This window comes from Canis lupus, chromosome X, assembly GCF_011100685.1.
Source record: "Canis lupus familiaris isolate Mischka breed German Shepherd chromosome X, alternate assembly UU_Cfam_GSD_1.0, whole genome shotgun sequence".
Classification (NCBI taxonomy): Eukaryota; Metazoa; Chordata; class Mammalia; order Carnivora; family Canidae; genus Canis; species Canis lupus.
Window position 1 is genome coordinate 56,704,649 of NC_049260.1, and position 20,676 is coordinate 56,725,324.

Below are 20,676 nucleotides of genomic sequence, written 5' to 3' on the forward strand. Positions count from 1 at the left end.
GGCTGAAGGTTATCAGGGGGCTTTTGCAAGTGAGGACAGCTTATGAATTGAGGGCTACACGGTGTACACTCTTAAAGACTGAAAGTCTTCATTTGGTTTGATAGTCAAATAGGAGTCACTGGAGAAGTATAGGTACTGATGTTGCTGAAAAATGATGCTTAGGAACTTTGATTTTTGCTGTTGCATGGAAGTCCAAAGAGAGAAAGTCTGGAGGCAGAGGGGTTGACAAAAAGGATATCAAAGCTTCTAAGCACAAGAGCAACAGGAAGCAAGGTAAGACAAATTTGGGGGAAAAAATGAGAGGGCTAGGTGACAGATTGGGTGGGGGTGGGGGTTGGTCAGAGTAGAAAACACACTGTGCCAATTCCTCCAGAATTTGTAGGATGGAGAAAGAGAAATGGAAATATTCCTTTTCCTATTACTACTTCCAAATCCAGTATTCTTTCCTCTCATCAATTTCTCCTCTTTTGAGTCCATGTCATTTGCTTATACACTCAAACACTATCAAAAGTCCTATCTAAAGACCTACCAAGGTACTCTTTCACCTCCCTTGAGGACTTTAGCACATGGTCCATAAATTTTTTTGTCTCTCCCTTTCCTTGTCATTATTTTTTGCAGTTCACTATTCATTTGTTTACTCAGATCTTGATTCAAGCATCTATTCTTACCTATGCTGGGCACTAGAGATAGAGAAATAGGTAAGACCCAGGGAGCATCTTGTCCAGCAGGGAAAGAAGATGAAAACAAATAACTATGATAAGTGCTATAATATCCATCCATTCATTCAAAAAAATGTTAACCAGGCACTACTGTATACCAGGTACTATGTTGGGCAATGGGTTTACTGTATTGAACAAGAGACCTGCCTCTTCCCCCTGTGACCCTTCTAATTCTCTGAAATCACAGTTTCTTACCTTTTGAACAATGATGTCCACCTGCACTCCACTTTAGTTATATATACACATAGACATGCTTTGGGGCCTGATTAGGAAGTGCTTGGAAATGCTCTCCTTCTAACATCCTGGACTATGAACTGCTTTTTCTGTGTACAATTTTCAATCTTCCTGTTGAACTTGTTCTTTTTTCTCATTTTAACTCCTATTACCTTATCATTCTCCTATTTTCAAAGTCCACGAGTCTATCTTTTGTCCTCATTTGCTTCCCAACTCATTTTGGAGAATATGATTAGTCATTTCAAAAACTCTTATTAGCATACTTAATTCCCTCACACCTTTGTCATTTTTGCCTTGTCAATCCTTAAGTTCTTGGATAAATCACTCTATCATAATTTTCTGCTCTATTCTGCTGGAGAAAGCTGAGAAGTCAAACCAACTGCTTCCTCTACAGTTTATGCTTACAACTCCAATTCAACAAATTCCATAAACATTTTTTGAGTGATTAATATGTGCCACTCCCTCTGTGCAGCTTGACAATCATTTGCTTTACCTCTTGTTGGTGAACAATTACATTTCTTGCAGCATCTAGTCTAATTTTTTTTTTATCTCACACAATTTTTTTTAATTCCATAAAGGTTTTTTAGTTAATAACAATCTTCTTTACATCTCAAATTCCTCACATTGATGTGAGACAATTTTTTTTAATTATTATTTTTTATTATTGGAGTTCAATTTGCCAACATATAGCATATCACCCAATGATCATCCCGACAAGTGCCCCCCTCAGTGCCCATCACCCAGTCACCCCAACCCCCCTGCCCACCACCCTTTCCACTACCCGTTTGTTTCCCAGAGTTACGTGCCTCTCATGTTATGTCACTCTTTCTGATATTTCCCACTCATTTTCTCTCCTTTCCCCTATAATCCCTTTCACTATTTTTTATATTCCCCAAATGAATGAGACCATGCAATGTTTTAAAAAATATGAATATAATGAGTATACATTCTTGATGCTAAAAAATCAAACAAAGTCTATCAAATAAAAGTGAAAAATCTCTCTCCATCCCCACTCCCTCTTCAGAGGTAACTGCTGATTCATGACACATGGCTTCAACCAACTCCGTCAAGTTGACTGCCTCATACTTGACTGAGCTGGTTGAAGTTATGTGTAATAAATGCCTTCCTCTACCTCTTTTCTTTACCTGACAATGTCTTGCCTCACATTCCTCTTTTTCCTCGAGGCTGATTTCACCACCCAGGCACTAGATTCTTTTTCCTATTGCTCTAAGGGCCATGTATCACCATTAAGCTCTTTCTTCTATCTTTAGTCTTTGCCTTCCCACTAATTCTGTTCCTTTAGGTTTAAGTTGCCTATCTCCTCCTCCCCTTCTCAGCACTGCCAAATTTACCCACTTAAAGGCCACCTATCCATCTTTGCAATCCAGTTTCTGATCTTATTGTTCTCAGTTTCTCTCTTGAGGGGAGAAAGACCTCTGGGTTATGATAACCAAAAATTTTTTTGTTATCTTTTTTAATTTCTCAGAAGAAACTGTCAGTTGATACTACTAAAAAATCTGCAGATGGTCATCAGTGGCTACAGCTCCATTAAAAATATTTTTAAATCTTTATAAAAGCAACTTTATTGATATTCACATAATATACAATTCCCCATTTAAAGTGTACACTTCAACAGCTTTTAGTATATTCACAGAGCTGAACAATCATTACCACAATGACTTTCAGAACATTTTCATGATCCCCCAAAGAAACTCTGTACCCATTAGCTGTTACTACCCATTCCTACCACTCTTCAATCCCCAGGCCCTGGCAACCACTAATCTACTTTCTGTCTCTATATATTTGTCTGATTTTGACTGTTCATATAAATGGAATTATATAATATGTGGTTTGTAACTGGCTTCTTTCATTTAATATAACATGTTCACAGTTCATCCATGTTGTAGCATATATATATGTGTGTGTGTGTGTGTGTGTGTGTATCAGTACATTATTCCTTCTTATGACCAAACAATATTCCCTTTTCTGTATATACCAAATTTTATTTATCCATTCATCAGTTGAGGGACATCTGGGTTATTTTTACTTTTTGGCTAATATGAAAAATGCTGCTATGGACATTTGTGTATAAGCTTCTGTGTAGATAGATTTTCCTTTTTATTGGTTACATTACCTAGGAGTAGAATTTTTGGGTCATTTGGTAACTTTGTGTAGAAAGGTGACTTGCAGGTACAAGAAAGTTTATGGCAAAAAGTATACTTTCTGGGCAAGATGACTGAGGAGAATCATGGACTGTTTAATTTGCCTCATTTATAGGAACTGTCAGATTGTTTTCCACAGTGGTAGCATCAGTTTACATTCACATCAGCAATGTATAGTATATGAGGGTTCCAATTCCTTACTAATTTACTAATCTTTACTAATACTTGTTATTTTCTGTTTTGTTTGATTTCAGCCATCCTGCTGGGTGTAAAGTGGTATCTCATGGTAGTTTTGACTAATGAGTATCTTTCCATATTCTTTTGGTAATTGTATATGTTCTTTAGAGCAATGTCTATGCAAGTCCTATGCTCAGTTTTAAATTGGGCCATTTGTCTTTTTAATACTGAGTTGTAAGTATTTGTATATTTTAAATACACAATTTGCCAACATATAGAATAACACCCAGTGCTCATCCCGTCAGGTGCCCACCTCAGTGCCCATCACCCAGTCACCCCCACCCCCCGCCCACCTCCCCTTCCACCACCCCTAGTTCGTTTCCCAGAGTTAGGAGTCTTTCATGTTCTGTCTCCCTGCCTTTCATTTTCTTGATAGCATCCTTTGAAGCACAAAAGTTTTTTATTTTGATGAAATCTAATTTGGAGGATCAGCTTGGCAATCTCTACAATGTCATCTGTGATTTACACCTTCATTTTAACTGTGTTGAACCTGTCATCTTACCTCCATCTCTATTCCTTGTCTCTGTTGATGATACGCGATCCTTTCAGTCACTCATGTTCAAAACTTTGAGGCTCTTTGTGATTCCTCCCTTTCCCTGCTCCTCTTCAGTTACCAGTCTTACACCAATCTCTCTCCTTCCTATTCCTTCCTCTCCATTCTCACAGCAGTACTAGTCCTTATGACCTCCTTTGTCGATTACAGCAATAGCTTCCTTTTTTTAAAGATTTTATTTTAATTAATTAATTAATTTTTGAGAGATACAGAGAGAGAGAGGCAGAGACACAGGCAGAGGGAGAAGCAGACTCTATGCAGGGAGCCTGACGTGGGACTCGATCCCGGTTCCCCAGGATCAGGCCCTGGGCCAAAGGTGGTGCTAAATAAACTGCTGAGCCACCCGGGCTGCCCCAAAGCAATAGCTTCCTATTTAATTTTCCTGACACAAGTCTCTTACTTCTTCAATCTATCATGCACACACACTAGTATCAGATTAATTTTCCTTAGGGATTGTTTTGATCAAGTCACTTCCTTACTCAAAACCCTCAATATCTCTATATTGTCCTTAGATAATGCATACAATTCTTAGCCTATAATTAAAAGTCCTTCATGATCTGATTCCAGTCTACCTTTTAATCTTATTTTCCACTAAACCCTTAACTCGGATTATTCTGTAGGCAAGCTAAACTGTCCATGGTTCACCTCAGTCACCTTGCCCAGAAAGTATTCTTTTTGTCATAAACTTCCTTGTGCCTACAAGTCACCTTTCTATACAAGTACATCATATCTACTTTTTAAAAAATATTTTATTTATTTATTCATGAGAGGCACAGAGAGAGGCAGGGACACAGGCAGAGGGAGAAGCAGGCTCCATGCAGGGAGCCTGACATGGACTTGATCCCAGGTCTACAGGATCAGGCCCTGGGCTGAAGGCAGCACTAAACCACTGAGCCACCAGGCTGCCCTCATATCTACTTTTTAAAGGCTAGTTCAAGTTCCAGCTCCTTCATGGGTAAAAAACTAATAATAATAGCAGCTAACATTTATTGAGTACTTTATTCAAAACATAGCATTGTTCCTTGGACTTTATATGTATTAGCTCATTTGACTCTTTTAACAATTTATTAGGTATTATTAATTCTATTTTATAGATGGGGAAATAGCACAGAAGAGTTAAGAAATCTGTACAAGATATTTAGCTATTAAGTGGCAGAGTTGGGGTTTGAACCCAGGCAGCCTGGCACCAGAGTCAATGCTTTAAACTACTATAGTGTACCTGCTTCCATGACTTACCAAGCTGCTACTCATCAGGAGCTTGTGCTAGCCACTTTATACACATTATTCTGTATAACAGCACTCGCAGGCACAGCATTATTATTTTTTGTGTTAATCTTGCTAAGGAAGCTCTGATCATATTATTTCCTCACTCTAAAATCTTCAGCAGCTCCCCAAATGCTCACAGAGTATAGTATATGATATAAAAAGAATACGGTACAAATTTTTATAGTTAAGAATCCCAGTTCTTGCATGATGATTCCCATCCACTTTTCCAATCTTCTTTGCAACTTGTCCCTCTCATACACTTTACAGTACAGCCAAACTAAACCAATGTTCTTTGTACATAGCTCAGCCTCTCCTGACTTTGATCTTTCTGTATCCTCTGTGTAGAAAATATCCTTCTCTATAATCTCCATTTAAACTTGACCCAGGGCAGCTCGGGTGGCTCAGTGGTTTAGCACCGCCTTCAGCCCAGGGCCTGATCCTGGAGACCCAGGATCGAGTCCCACGTCGGGCTCCCTGCATGGAGCCTGCTTCTCCCTCTGCCTGTCTCTCTGTGTCTCATGAATAAATAAATAAAATCTTTAAAAAAATACTTGACCCAGATTTCATACACATATGCATATTCACACTTTGTAAAGATATAGTAATTAGCTACCCTTTAGAGGCCAGATCAAATGTTACCTCCTCAATTAAGTCTTTTTCTGAAGCATTTTCACCCTTTGAGTACCAATAGCATTTTATTTTTTATGGTTCTTATAACTTTCTACATTTTATTTTATTTAACTCTAATTGATCATAAATACAGATGTATATTCCCTTATGTATCTATAATGTTAAAATTTCCATTAACTTCCTTGTAGGTAGAATCAATACCTTATACATAGTGGGCATTCAATAAATAATCATTAAGTGAATAAATGAATAAAATATCACTCTAGATTGCTTTTGGGAAAGTTTCCCTAACCACTGTAACAGTACTGTTTGCTACACAGCAAATCATTAATTTTAGGTTTTGGAGAAGTCTAAAATCTCTTCCCCAGAAAGGAGGCAGGGGTGGGGGGAATAGGAAGGATGGACAGGCATCTCATTACATTAGATTAGTAACTTTCCTAGAAACACACATGATATTTATTTGAAATGTATTTTCTTGATGAGAAACCTAATACTTCAGTATTCAGCAGTCCGGTTTTCAGACAAGGCTATGCAAATGAGGAAGAGAAGCTGTGGCAGTTGTTCCTATAGGCATTGATTTGCTGAGGGCTGTGAGTGCCTGATGAGGATGAAAGCCAGGGGTGATGACATTAGTGATGTTTTTAGATAAAGTGAAAAGCTCAAGAACCAAATTGTAGAGTTATCCTCTCTTCTTTTATTCCATCAGGGTAGACCATAGTTTCTAAGGTGTGCTGTTGAGGTCATTCACTTGTGCCACTTTACCTCTAAATACCAGAGGCGGAACCTGGTTTTGTCTGGTTTATTTTTAAATACTTAAAGCCCTAAAGGATTCAACTTGGGGCAATGGGATCCCAGAGAGATGGTGTTACAGTTACCCATAATCAATGCTGATGGTAGGATCAGGTAATCCAAATTTGTCATTCTAGCCAGACTTCTGATGGGGCAGGATCACCTCCTAACTTGTTAACTTGCAAACAGCCTAGACAAGCCTTATCATCTTTATGTTTTCCAATAAGCACTCTCAGCAACCTCTAAAGACTTCCTCAACAGAAATTTAAAAAGGAGGAATTCAAAGTTGAAAAACCAAAAAGGGTAGGATGCAGAGGGGGAGAAGAGAGAAATATGTGTTACTAATGCTGTTCACTCCCCAAATCAGCCTGAGCAAAGTTATTTCCAGCAGCAAAACCTTTTCTGTAATATAAATTTTAAACCTATTGCATTGGATGGAATTCAGAGGGGGATTGTGTTAAGGACTCAAAGTATCACTAATGGAGTCCCAAATGGGAGCTCTTCAACTTTTCACAGGCATGTTTTCTCTAAATTCCCTCAATCCTATCTCAACTCAGGTACTGCTGACTCATTCTGCAAAAACTCAACATGTCAGGGAATGCAGCATATGGTAAATGCCTCAGTGATTCCTGAATATTTTTTACAAATAGTTCAGAGATGCAGAGAAATAGTTCAGAGAGCTCCTTGCAATGAGGATGATGTGTCATTTTGTTTGGGGCCATGGGTACCTCTTGGCCATATCCAGAAGACATCTAATTTCTTAGAAGTTTCTCTTTCTGCTTTTAGCATCAGACAAGCTGTACTGGTTTCTAAATTAAGATCTTTAGTACAAAAAAAAAAAAAAAAAAAACCAACCAAAGAACCCAAAGCCACAAAATAAAACAAACCCCAAGCCCCTAAACTCCTAACTGCTACCCCCAATAAACAATCTTTACATCCCTTTGGCTGTTTTAATTTTCAAGATGCTATTTCTTAACATTTTACATGGACATCTTTCCTCTCATTGCTGAGTCTATTATATAGACACATGAATTCTAATTGGCACTTCTTTCTTTGCTACATGCCTTACAAGTACGTAATTCTACTCATCAATTATATGTCATCTTGGCAATAGAAAGGGCTGTGCACTATTTTTAGTTTATTATTACTTAATCTCTTTACCTCTTTGAAAGAAACCATTCTCATTCTCACAGGGGAAAGTGAGTCATTCAGAATTAAAGGACCTTAAAAAAAAAAAGAATTAAAGGACCTTACCAGTGGCCTAAAGTGAATCATTAGAGTTGGAATTAGAATCTAATTCTAATTCAAATCCAGTGCTCATTTCACTCGAGCCCAGTGCTCTTTATTAGCTCTTCTTATTCTGAAAGGCCATAGGCCTGGGCAAGCAGAGTTTATATTATTGGGCAGAGGCTAGGGTGAGCAAGAGGCATGCTGGTTTGGAGAGCTAAGGCTAGAATAAATAAACAAACAAAAAACCCAAACAAAACCAAAATGGAAGAAGACTTAAAAGAATCCTAGATGTACTAATAACTGTTTGTTTTTGGGTAGGACATTTCACTGCTCTGTAACCACCAAGACCATTCACACAGCACAGATTGCATTCAGCTCTATGTCACATTTGGGCATATGTTTTATCCACCTTCTCTGCAGCCTCCACAGCACAGGGTTCAGGGAGAACACTGTACTTGGGGTCAGACAAATCACTTTACTCCTCTGAACCTCAGTTTCCTTCTCTGTAAAATAAGAATATTTTCTCCCTTACAGGGTTATTCTGAAGATTAGACGATAGAACATTTGCAAAAGTCTTCTCCCAGCACCAGGCACATCCTAAGCACTCTCTAATGTTGAATGAATAAATGAATGGCCTGAAGGCAGGCCCTTTGATTGCTATGCCAATTCTTTCAGCCCACTATGATACTGTTGAGTTCAGCACAGCACACCAAGGCAGTGAGTTCCCAAATAGTACTCTAATGTTCCCCCAAGGCAGAGAGCAATTTCAGTGTCACTACCTGGTTATACCTGTTCTGGGAATACAGTAATTCCTTTTCCAGTGCTGCCAATCTATTACCTTTCACCAAACACAAAATTCACTTTAAGAAGGGGCAGAAACACAAATGCCTTTCTGTTAAGATAGAGGTTGGGATAATATATTATTAAAATTGAAACCGACTTCTCTGATTTCTTGGGCAAAAAATCAGATGGAAGCCAAACAGCTATTTGGCCTTTGCAGACCCTGGATAGTGATGCCCTTGGGGGAAAGGAGAGAGCTGGAATCATTCCAACCTGTAGTTGCAACATTTGTGTGTGTACTTACTGCTCGTGCTTATGCTCTCTGTGCTTAGTTTTTATTCTCTAAGCCTTGCAGACTTTACAATTTACCTAGAGCATAGTTTAATACATATAGGTAGAAATACAGGCCTGTATCTCTGTTTCTCATTTCCTAATCATATTTCCTATACTCCCTATATACCTGATACTTCTTTTTCAATTCAACTGCTCTAATTTTCAAACTTAGATAGAAAATAATGATTTGTTAGGGCCAATAAACATGCCCCTAGCTCTTCCCTCACTCTTCTTTACCAAGGGGAGCCTCCCTAAGACAAAATCCTGCCATATAGTTAGCACCTGGTGTAGCTCATCAAAATAAAATATCGTTTCCCAGATGATTGGAAATTTCTGCAATGCTGTCACACAATGAGGTGTGTAAGAAAGAGTTTGGGGATTGATTTTCATCATTAACTTGATATTGCATGGTTTTTGTGAGACTTAAAAAATGCATTTTTATTACTTTTAAGTACTACACATAGAATAACTCCAATTCATCATATTTTATTTTTCTGAGGCAGGATGTATTTTTAACATGTCTATGTTAGAGTATCTGGTGGATCATTTAGGATCAGTGTCCTGTTGCTTGATGAAATCCAGATCACTTCAATGAAATCCAGATGGGGAAACTGGGTCTCTGGCAATGGCTGCCAGATCTTCTCCTTATGAAATCTCTCTAGTCTGTATGCAAATTCAAAACTCCATATTCTAGAAATCCCAAACCAATCAAGTGGCGCTCCACTTCTTAGTTACTGGACTAAACACAGGGAAGCGATTCATTCTTCCCTGAGGAAATAAGCATGTCTTACATACATCTATTTTGGCACAAAAAGGGCTGGCTAAGCAAATTAATAGTGTAAACAGGATTGCACTGGGGAATGTTTGTCCTACTTAAGAAAATAAACTTTTTGTGTATTTTGTACACATCCACTTACATACAAATAATTGATATGCTAATTATCAATGATTCTTAAAGCTCCCTCCCTGAGGTGCTGTATGGCACTGTTAGTCTAGTTTGAATTACTAGCATGTCCAGTGCTTGAAAGTAATAAAAATGCATTTAAAAATATTCCATGATTCAGACTGACTTTCCTCTAATTAAGCTGAGTTAGTGAGGCTTGCCTATATTTAAATAGGATAGATCTTTTTCTACTTTCATTCCTAATATATTTAAGGTGCCCCCACACCCCTTCTGCTACATTCCTCACCTTCCTCTTTAGGATTCTTATGGTTGGAGTGGGTGCACATAAATCCTTTTCCCTCCAGTTTACTCTTCAGCTGTACTGTAGTCTCTAGGCAAACACATTGCCTTTAGTGCCTGGCACACATACGTACACTTTCACTTGTTAACTTGATAGCTGGTTATTTAATATGGCTTTTTCTGAGGAGTCTTTTCTTTGGCCCTTCTTTAAGGATCAATGGGTATGTCTCTTTCCTGATAGCGCAGTGGGTAACAGTGCTCAGAGAGCAAAGCTCAGCCCAACTTAGCATTGGGCTTTTTTGTCAGGTGGGGGACATCAGATTTAACTTAATCTCTGTACAATCCATGTCAACAGAATACAACGAGGAAGCTCATCAGTGCTGGAAGTTGCTGGGTGAACAGCAGTGTCAGGCAGTCATTCAAAGCTATAATATATGAAAGCAAAGCCTAAAGGGTAGTTTTTCTAGGCTAGACTGAAGGGAAGGAGCAGAGCAGTGATAAGAGAACACTAGAGGGGGCAGAATTAGGATGGGGGTGGGGGGGTACATGGCGTATAGCAGCTGAGAGGAGTTAATATGATTTTGATGTCAGAACATTATATCAAGCACAGATACTATCAATTTTAGAATTCTTTTCAGAGCAGCCCTGCACTAAAGGGTATAATTCTCAAGATTTCCATTTAGGAGCAAGGTCTTCCTGTCTCTGGATAGTTTCGGAGCATGTTTTAGCATCAGAACCTATTAAACTGCTGTGGAAGAATCAGGTCACTTTTTCCAGGGGGTAGGGATCATTCAACACTAAAAAGAGAGAAGAAAAGGTGCACACCAGATTGATAGAACAAACCCACAGAATTCCAGGAGACTGTCTTCCTTGAATTAAATGAAAAAATATTGCCTGTGAAGACTGTTTGCTGGAGTAGGGTGCTGTCATGATGTCAGGGCTACTTGGTGCAGGAGTTAGGAACTCCTGGTCATGAAAGACACAGGCCAAGAGCGAAAAGAGAACAATATAAGAACTGTCCCTCTAACCACCTGGATTTAAAGCTCAAAGGCTCAGAGATGGAAAAAAAAAAAAAACAGTTCTCTATTATAACCCTAACTAAGTACTGGGGATAGGCAGGGTAAACTCACTGACAGAGGGTACAGGACAATTTAGATAATTGAGCTCAGTATCCTCCCTCCAAATTATTATATTCTTAGGCACTTAATATAATTTGATTTTAATATTTTAAAAGACACATCAAAGTAGGAACAATAAATGAATGGCCCATTTCGGCCTCATTTTCACCTGTGTCTAACATTAACAGTGAATTTAATTAGAGTCTGAGTCATCCATCTTCCAGAAACAATAGGCAATTTTATATCTGCCATTCCACATAGAGCCAGGATAGAAGTTTATCAACTAGAACAAAAGCATTTAATACAAATATCTTACTTATAGAGCACTGAGTTCAAAGTGTAAGGCTTGGAAAATGAATTAGCAGATTCTGTTGCCTTTATCACTGGGCCAAAGTGAGCTAGTGATGATCAGGGTGCTGTAGCTATGACCCAAATGAAGAGGGAGAAAAATTCTGTAAAGGATTTTTACCAGCTATCATGTTGTAATAAAAATGTAAGTAAAGCTATCTAGAAATTCATTCTTAAATATAAATTTCCAGAGAATTTTTCCCTTCTTATCAAATGAAAGAGAATTTCAAAATATTTGTATTGCTTAAAATTTTTATGTGTGAACATGTACTTGTATTGCTTTTGCTATATCACCAAACCCAAAACAGTAGGCTATAATTTTTGAGTTTTCTTTCACTGAGGATCTACCTACCTGATTGTAAAACTGAATGATAAGGAGTTTGGAATCCCAAGTGTAAGATAAATTCTAGATGATTTATCATTACAATGAAAGAAAAAAACCTATCATCATTAAAACATCTCTTCTTTAAATATTAACATTAAAAGTCAATAGTGAATGGAAACTTTTCACTTAAATTTCCTTTAATGATGTCCCTTTGTTCTCATTTTATTCCATTGGTTTTGGATGAATAGCTTATAGCATGGATGAAGAATCTCTACCCTACACATAGATATGGCCTTCTGCCAGGACCAAGAGATGATATAAATTATGCCTACAGTTGTAAAAATGCAAAATATTAAAAATCTTTGGACTCCTGGGTGGCTCAGTGGTTGAGCATCCACCTTTGGCTCAGGTCGTGATCCCAGGTTCCTGGGATTGAGTCCTATATCTGGCTTCCCATGGGGAGCTTGCTTCTCTTTGCCTGTGTCATTGGCTGTCTCTCTGTGTCTCTCATGAATAAATAAATAAAATCTTTAAAACAATCTTTAGCAATGTCAATCTAAAAAAACACACAGGAGATGGATGTAATTCCATGAGAAGACCTCTATAAAAATGACATGTGACACTATTTACTTTCTAAAGCAGAAAGCCAGGATTTTCTCCATTGAAATCAAATAAAGGAAAAAGCAGATTTAGAGAATTTTCAAACTTTAATTAGGAATTTAAAACCTAAGGAGTAAAATCTGGCAATATTTATATTTGTTTTCTGTCCATAAAATTACAAATGAAATCCTCAAAAAAACCTAAGTTGCACTTTCACGAATGTAAACACAATGAATTATGAATACTACAAATCATGTGGCTCATTTGCATAAACTTAAATGGCTTCTATTTTAAGGAGTTTTCTGTAATGCCCTGAGATAAAATTTTCCAAAAGTCTTGGGGATGGTACTTCTTCCTTGTGAAAAAATTCATACTTCTAGGTTATATTTTGGGGACATGGTAGCTGATGGTTAACAGGCAGAGATGTGGATTCAAACTCTGGCTTTGCCACTTACTAGTTGTGTGACCTTAAGCAAATCAATTTTTCTAAGCTCTAGTTTTCTCATTTGTAAGATGGTAATAAGAATACCTACCTTTGTAGGCATTGTAGATCATATGTTGTTATATGGATCAAATGAGAAGGATCAAATAAATGTTTAGTGCAATTCCTGGCACAGGCAAGTGCTCCAGGGTGGGAGCCTAATCTATTTTGTTTACCACCACGAGAACCTAGGTATAGTGTCAGCATAAAGCAGGCCCTCAATAAATATTTGCTGAATGAATGAATAAAACAGTGTTATCATACTTAAAGATACATAAATCCTCTACTTGCATGGTAGCTATCCCAGTTTATTTTTGTTAATATTTTAAAAATCTTTTATAAGGTGACTTCAGGTGCTCATTTTTTTTAGGGAGGTCAGAGTGGCTTCAGAGAGGTGAATTTTGGCTCACACAATAAACGTATACTACTGAGACATTATAGTAGTATAGTATTAGTGGGTTTTTTCTTTTCCTTGTTGGAAAGCAGTGGAGCTCAGTATAGATGGACAAAGGAATTCCCCAAAGGAATAAAAACTTAGGCTTAAATGATCTGTTCCTTTAATGAGTTTACTGTTATCCCAGAGAACAAGTTCTTTGTAGGTGGTCTACTCTGGTTAGCCCATGCACAGTAGAATTAACATTTGAAATTAGCATTTGAGGAACTATAAAAAATTATTTACAATGGAGTATTATAATATTTCCCTCATAAAAGACAGGAGGCAAAAATATTAAGTTTTTTTTCACTTCTAGGATCTTTAAATTTTTCTTTGGGTCAGCAGTCTTTGAGGGGGAAGAAAGGTTTCTTTCAAATTGAGCTATAGAATATAAGCCATAGGACTCAAGGTAAACAGGTCAAGGACCAAATACAGGTAGATTCTTACCTTTAATAAACTACTACTAGAAACCCTAGTTCAGTAGAATAAGATTATTTCTTTGGTTGGGTTGATAGCTCTTACCAGCAAAGTTTTGCATATATGGATATAAAGATTGCTATTGAATGAAAAGTCCTGTTTAATAGAGCCTTTCAAAAGAAAATAGAGCCTTTCATTATTTCTATTCATTGTGAAGTCTGTTTAACAATGTATTTTTCTTTCAGTGAAATACTTATGTGGTGTTTGTACTTAATTATCTTATCAAGTTAATAGTTGAATATTCTTAATAAAATGGTTTTTTTTCCCAAAATGTTGAATTGTCATCTTCAGTCTGTTTTGTATCCATACTCATTCTAAGCACCATATATATAGCTTTCTTATGAGGTATACACTAATTGGATATTTAGTAAAGGATATTTTCTGGCTGTTAGGACTATACAATGATAGGATAAAAACTGAGAAGTGTAAGTACAACCTTGAATTTCTTCTTCAAACTACACATGTCATAACAGTTCACAGTGGGCAAGTGGTTTGGTCATTTTGCAAGATTTGAGGTTTCAGAGCAGTACCCTACTATTTATCAAAACCTCTCCTGAACCAACAGCAAGGAAGTGCATGTCATTGTCTTTTGTCCCATAGTCTTTAACTCTAAATGCTCCCAAAGTCATCATCAATACAGTGTTTTAGGTAATAGCTTAAACATTATTACGGCTATCTCACATTGCATTCAGATACAGTCAGAGAGCAAAAACAAGTTAAATATAGGCAGAGCAGTATTTCCTCTTTTAGATGACAAACCTCGGAAACCAGCAGACCTCCCTTTGGTAAAACAGCCTTCCTCTCCCATCAAACTTTATGTGTATATGTGCATGTGGCCAAGAAGGGGGAGTGGGCTCTTATGTAAATTAAGAATATAACTATCATGGTCTCAAGCTCTGGTCTCAGAGCTTCTGTTTGAAGAAGGAGGTGTACCTACAAGAACAGTGTTGATATTCCTTTATCTTAGTTAAAAGAGGGTTCTACTTATAATACCAACTCTAGTAGCTCCCATGAGAATTATGGGAAGCTTTTGGGAATCAGTGGCCCTTGCCCTTCCAAGTGAGTATTTTTTTTAAGATTTTTATTTATTTATTCTTGAGAGACACAGACAGAGAGAGGCCGAGATATAGGGCAGAGGGAGAAGCAGGCTCCCTGCAAGGAGCCCAATAGGGACCCGATCCCGGATCCTGGGATCATGCCCTGAGCCGAAGGCAGATGCTCAACCACTGAGTCACCCAGGCATCCCCCAAGTGAGTATTGAATGACCTACGTATCTCTGACTGAAATTATCTTTTACATAAGATGGAACCCGAGGTCTTTTGGTGTTGAAAATATCCATATAAATGTTCCTTATCCAGTCTATTAAAAAAAAAAACCCTAAGCTCCTCCCCGCTTTTATTTTTTATAAATTAAGAGGGTGTTGCTCAATCTTAAGATGAAACCATTAAGTTGGACTAGCTGGCAAAGTCAAAAAGGCTATAGCAGAGGAAAAAGCATACAGGAAGAAAGAAAAAGAAAAAAAAGGAAAAAGAGCTCATGAATCCTATAGGGAGAGGCAGTTCAGGAGCAAACTAGAAATTGAGGGGCAAATGAAAATTAGAGCATCTTTTAAGTGGACCAGCAATAAGAGGTCATTTATTTTTCAAAGGTTAGGAGTGAGCCAGAAGATCAGTAGGCTCATGGAGCATAAAGGATTAAAGGGAGATAGATATACTGAATGACTTTTTTACATGGGTAAGCCATTCCTATGTTGACTATATCTTTTGAGGTAGGCAGATGAGGTCATAATGGAAAATGGGCAAGAGACTCTCCTTCTAAGCAACAAACTACAAGTAGTCATAAACAATGACTGGAACTATGTGATATAGTTACCAGGGCTGAACCTCTATAAAACCATTTAGTTGGCAAAGATTGTTTTGTTTTTTGTGCTTTTTCCCTTCTACTGCTCCACTAACCCAATACCTGCTGCTCTGAATGCTCAGGGTGCTCATGGTCTAACTCTTTCAAAATCTGCTATCAAGAAAAGCTCTGTGAAAGCATACATCTATGGCAGAGTGAAGGTTAGGAGGAGAGGTTGTGGCAAAATTCTATTTTAAGGCCTATTTCTCATTGTAGAATAAAAGTATACTTCCTGTTAAGGGAATTTCGGTCAACAGATGGAAGAGATGTTTGGGTCAGGAAGCCTTCCTGGCACCCTTGGAATCAGAGGTGTCTTCATGTAACACCCTGACCAGACCTGACTTCTGAAAGAAATCAAAGGGGAAAATTATCATACGTCTAATGAAAACCTGGAACCTGTTATTCTGGATGATCACTGTGTAGACTAGCAGTGCGCCAATCACACCGCCAATAATCAGTGCTGGCCTCCTGTATACTAGGGTGGGGGGTGGTGGCAACATGGTTTCTGTAAAGAGAAATCATATGTGATCTTCCAGGGATCTTTTCTTTGGGGCTAAATTCACTTTTTAAATGCTTCTAATTAAGTCTGATACCAAGGCTATATTGAAACAGGAATTACTATGGGATTAAAATTTTTTGTCACATAGTAGGAACTGGTTTAGAGAGACTGAAAAAAATATAAGGGAGAAACAGACATTATTCTCAGGGAAGAAGGGTGAGTAATAGATTTCCTTGGGAGAAAGCAAACTCTCTAGGTTTGAAGATAATACTCAGCTTTTCTGGGCAGTGAAATGCCAAGTTGATGGAGGATAAAGGTATATCTCAGGAGGTTTTATGATTGGCAGATGGCCTTTAATAGGGGCATGTGTAAGGTAATCTATTTAGGGAAGGCCAAATACTACAAACTATCCCTGCAGGATGATGGGTGCTGACTTTTCAAATAAGGCCCAGGACAAAGCTCTAGGAAACCCTGTGGACAGAGCACTGAAGAGAAAAACTGAGTTTCTTGCTATGGTAAAAAAAGGACAGCAAAATATTGAGTACTCTCAAGAAAAGGATTAAAAGAAAAACAGAATAATTCTCCTTTTACACAGAACCACAGGATACCTTCATTGATAAAGTTACATAAGCAGCTCTGATCTGCACATCTCAAGAAGGACAGAACAGAGCCTGAGGGGAACAAAGAGAGGCAATTAAAACCATCAATGGCAGGCTCCAAAAATAAAGGCCTTTTCAGTCTGACAAGATGGAGGTAGCCAGGGGACATGATCAAAATCACGAAGAGGCTAGAGCTGCTGCTTGATTACTTGGCTTGCCAAATCTCTTGAGCTAAGAGGCATCTTTAAAGCATAAAGTTTTTATTTTTAATACTTCTGCTTTGTTTATACAACTGCCAGTGATGATGGCCAGTGCCGGCTCCTTTAGGAAGTACCTGTTTCTACCAGAGGTTGGGAGAAATCTGAGCTTAGTGGAGTAGGAATCAAAAGCACCTCAATTCCCATTACTTACCTTAAGTAATGTTGACTTGCTGACTTCTAATCAGATTTATTTTCTCTACTGCCAATGTCAGCAGTGAATTTGTGCCTGACCAATCTCAATTTTTATGAGTATGTGTTTACCCTCCCCCCAACCTACCCCATTCTGTAGGGCTTTGCAGCCCCAATAGTCTACATATCGGCATCAAACTGTCTTCTTACAAGTGGCTGTAATTCAATCCTTAACCATAGTATAAAAGAACATATTTCTGACCCCAATTTTAACACAAAAGATAGAATTCAAGAACTCATAATGAAGAACTTTCTAAAATTCACACCAGTGGATAGAAGATCTCCATAATGGGAAACTGAAATGAACCCTAATGAAATGACATACATGCAGGTTTTAGCTAAGAAAGTAGCAGACAAGGTATAACCAAAGACAGCTTAGAAGCTCTGCTCTTGGGATGACCTTAATCATATGGGGGAGCAGGTAGGATCAAACCAACAGTGTGGCTCTGTTTCAAATACTTAGCTCTCCTAAACAAGTGATGGCAACCTATAGAGTAAGTATAATGAGCAGTGTACCAAAGCTATATAGGTATACAGTGGCTTTTTTTTTTCTAAAAATTTCTTTGAAAACAAGAATCCTATAAGACTGGGGGGCCATTTCATCCTCCAGAAATGCCATCCGCTCCTTACTGACTCAGTGTTACTGCCATACCTTTCACAGATGTGGTAGTACTTCTCATCCTGTATGCCGTCCTGAATGGGCACATTTACACTGTAGTACCGTCCCTTCCCTAAGCCGACATCAGACACATCACCAGTTCCTGTGAAAGAGACGAGTACCATGAACAGTTTTAAGAACACGAGCATTTGAAAACTTGAAGGATTCTTTGATAGGAATTCAGAACAGTAAAAGGTCAAGTAGAACAGTCCTAGATTAGTGATGATTTTCTATGGGAAAGAAATTAAGAAAAATAATATAGAGCAGTAACTGTTGTAAACAATGTTGGGGAAAGAGGAAAACTGTAAGAAATTGGAAAAATCTTAAGTTTCTACTTTGCCAGATCAAATTAAAAAAAAAAAACAGAAAAAGATGAACTCTTTTGCTTGACTTTTCATATGTCTTGGATTGATATAATATTAATATATCATTGCACTCATCTGAGGAGTTACACGGGTTATGGGATAGGATAGTAAGTATAAGTGAGCTGTTGGTTGACAGTCCATGAAAGTCATTTGGAAAAAAGAAACAGTATTGCATTCCTCCTATCATTGTCACTTGAAATGGCCTGTGTTAACATTTTGCATAGACTAGCACCAGTGAAGAACCAACAGCATGGAAATATTCAAATATGAAACATAAATAATATATAGAAGAAACACAGTATTTCTTCTTCAAATGTAATACTGAGCACACAGGTTACTTGCCTGGGAAAAACCCCGGGGAGAATTTGTGCAGGGACACTGTCATGACTTTGGAGGTGAAACTGAAGGCATCTTCTACACCTACCAGAGAGAAAAAAAAGCAGAATAATCACGTTACATATGCAACTATTTTCAACAACTGAAATGCTAGGAAGCAGCTGTGGGAAGTAAGAGAGGATAGCCATAATAAAGCTAACAAGCTGAGGAATAAAAGGAACAAAACCCTCTAGCCTTTGATATCTGTTGTTACAGGATGAGGTAGAACTTGGGCCCCAAGTGAAGTTTTAGGGTTCTTTTTCAAATTCATGGCAAGTTATAACTGGACTTGCTCTTTCCAAGCAATGGGATGTCCAGGCTCTCTCAGACAACCTCTTCTAAATGGTGTGGAGGGCTTGAGCTCAGAATCGAAGCATTATTGACAGAGCTGTATAGAGGAAACTGGCACCACCTCAGAAGTTTTATGTTTTGTTTCAGTAGTTCTAGTTAAATTCTTAGGATATTTTTTCAAAGAAGTACAACGTGGCAATCCTTTGAAAAATATGACCAATACAAACATTAGGCACCATGTAGTGAAAACCTAATTACAAAGTGCTTCTCTATGATATAGATTTGGTTATAAATGCAGTTCATCCAAAGTCCAAGCAGCTTATACTACATCTTTCTTGTTAAAACATGGAAGGCTAATAGTCCTGGCCTCATCCCTTAATAGTACCTTTATAGCAAAGTTTTAAAGCTTGAAGAAAGATGGCTGGGGGGGGTGCTTTTCTGGAGAGGAATCTCCTTTCCATTTAAACAGAGGCACTAAATGAATAGAAGCCTGGGAGATGGAAGATGCAACTGTAATGAGCCACTACTCATTCAGATAAATGCCCTGCTCACCTCCACACCTTTTCTCCCAGAATCACATACTGTCTGTCATACTATATTCATATAGTCCATCTGTAAAATGGAAGGGCTATTAGCAAATTCATGTACTATCCTCTTTTATACTTCAAATAAAGAAACTGTCTCTGTGTTTACTTAATGCTTTCAGTCTTCATTAGAGGCCAAAAGAGACCTTAGAAAAATATTAACTGTATTTATATATCACAGGTATGTTTGAATTTCCCAAGCCATATGTTTTGCCCTAGGGAGGTAGTTAAAACCAGTTAAAGGCTACAGGCACAAGGCATTAAGTAAACAAAATAAAACATATTAAAATCACATTTTAACTTAGAAACTGAAGTATAAACAAGGACAATTCATAAAAATCCTGATTATTTCTTGATCCAGAAAGGTGGTACCAATTTATATTTCTATCAGTGGTGTATGAGGATTCTCATTTTCTCACACCCTAACTAGCAATGGGGTGTTATTATTCTTTTTAAACTTAGGCAGAAAAAAATGATCTTGTTTAGTTTGTGTTTCTCTGAGTGTTAGTGTTGAGTACCTTTTCATATGTTTAGTAGCTATTTATATCTCCTCTCATGGGAAGTGCTATTAGGTATTGCTAGCAAATCATACTTTAAAAGAGGACATAGATAGGGGGAGGGTAGGGCTTTGCGTAAAAGACAACAGTGGTTAGGTAAACAAAAAAGGTGAAAGAAAGTGAAGACAGGCTAAGAGTGCTGGTGAAGCCACCACAGGATGCTAGTTATGGAATCATGGGAGATTTAAAATTAACCAAATGTGTAAGAGTTTGGAGGCAGGGCAGAGGTCACTGGAAGGGAGGTGCTGAAGAGGGGAAATAAACTGAAATGAAACACACCATAAAAGTTGGCTAAAACAGGAAACTCTAAATGGTGTAGAAATAACATTACAAATGGAAAGGACGGTTTCAGGTGACAGTCATTTCATTCTTAAGTGGTTCAACAGAGTTGATTCTATTTTTGAGCTCTGATACTAATAGTTTGAATTTCATAATCATTCATTCAACAAATATTTTACTGAACCACTGCTATATGCATAGTTCTGTTTGTTAAGCCACTGTG

General features: G+C 37.8%; 1 protein-coding gene across 6 annotated transcripts in view; it reads right to left on the reverse strand.

The window, feature by feature from the left end:
* The window catches only part of HDAC8 (histone deacetylase 8), a 217,577-nt gene that overhangs the window by 132,760 nt on the left and 64,141 nt on the right, over window positions 1-20,676 (reverse strand). For all 6 annotated transcript variants that reach the window (XM_038587718.1, XM_038587715.1, XM_038587717.1 and 3 more), the window contains 2 exons: window positions 18,710-18,787; window positions 17,997-18,105 (listed from right to left, as the gene is read on the reverse strand). In XM_038587718.1, coding sequence (XP_038443646.1) covers window positions 17,997-18,105; window positions 18,710-18,787 — 187 coding nt within the window. The remainder of the gene's footprint in view (window positions 1-17,996; window positions 18,106-18,709; window positions 18,788-20,676) is intronic.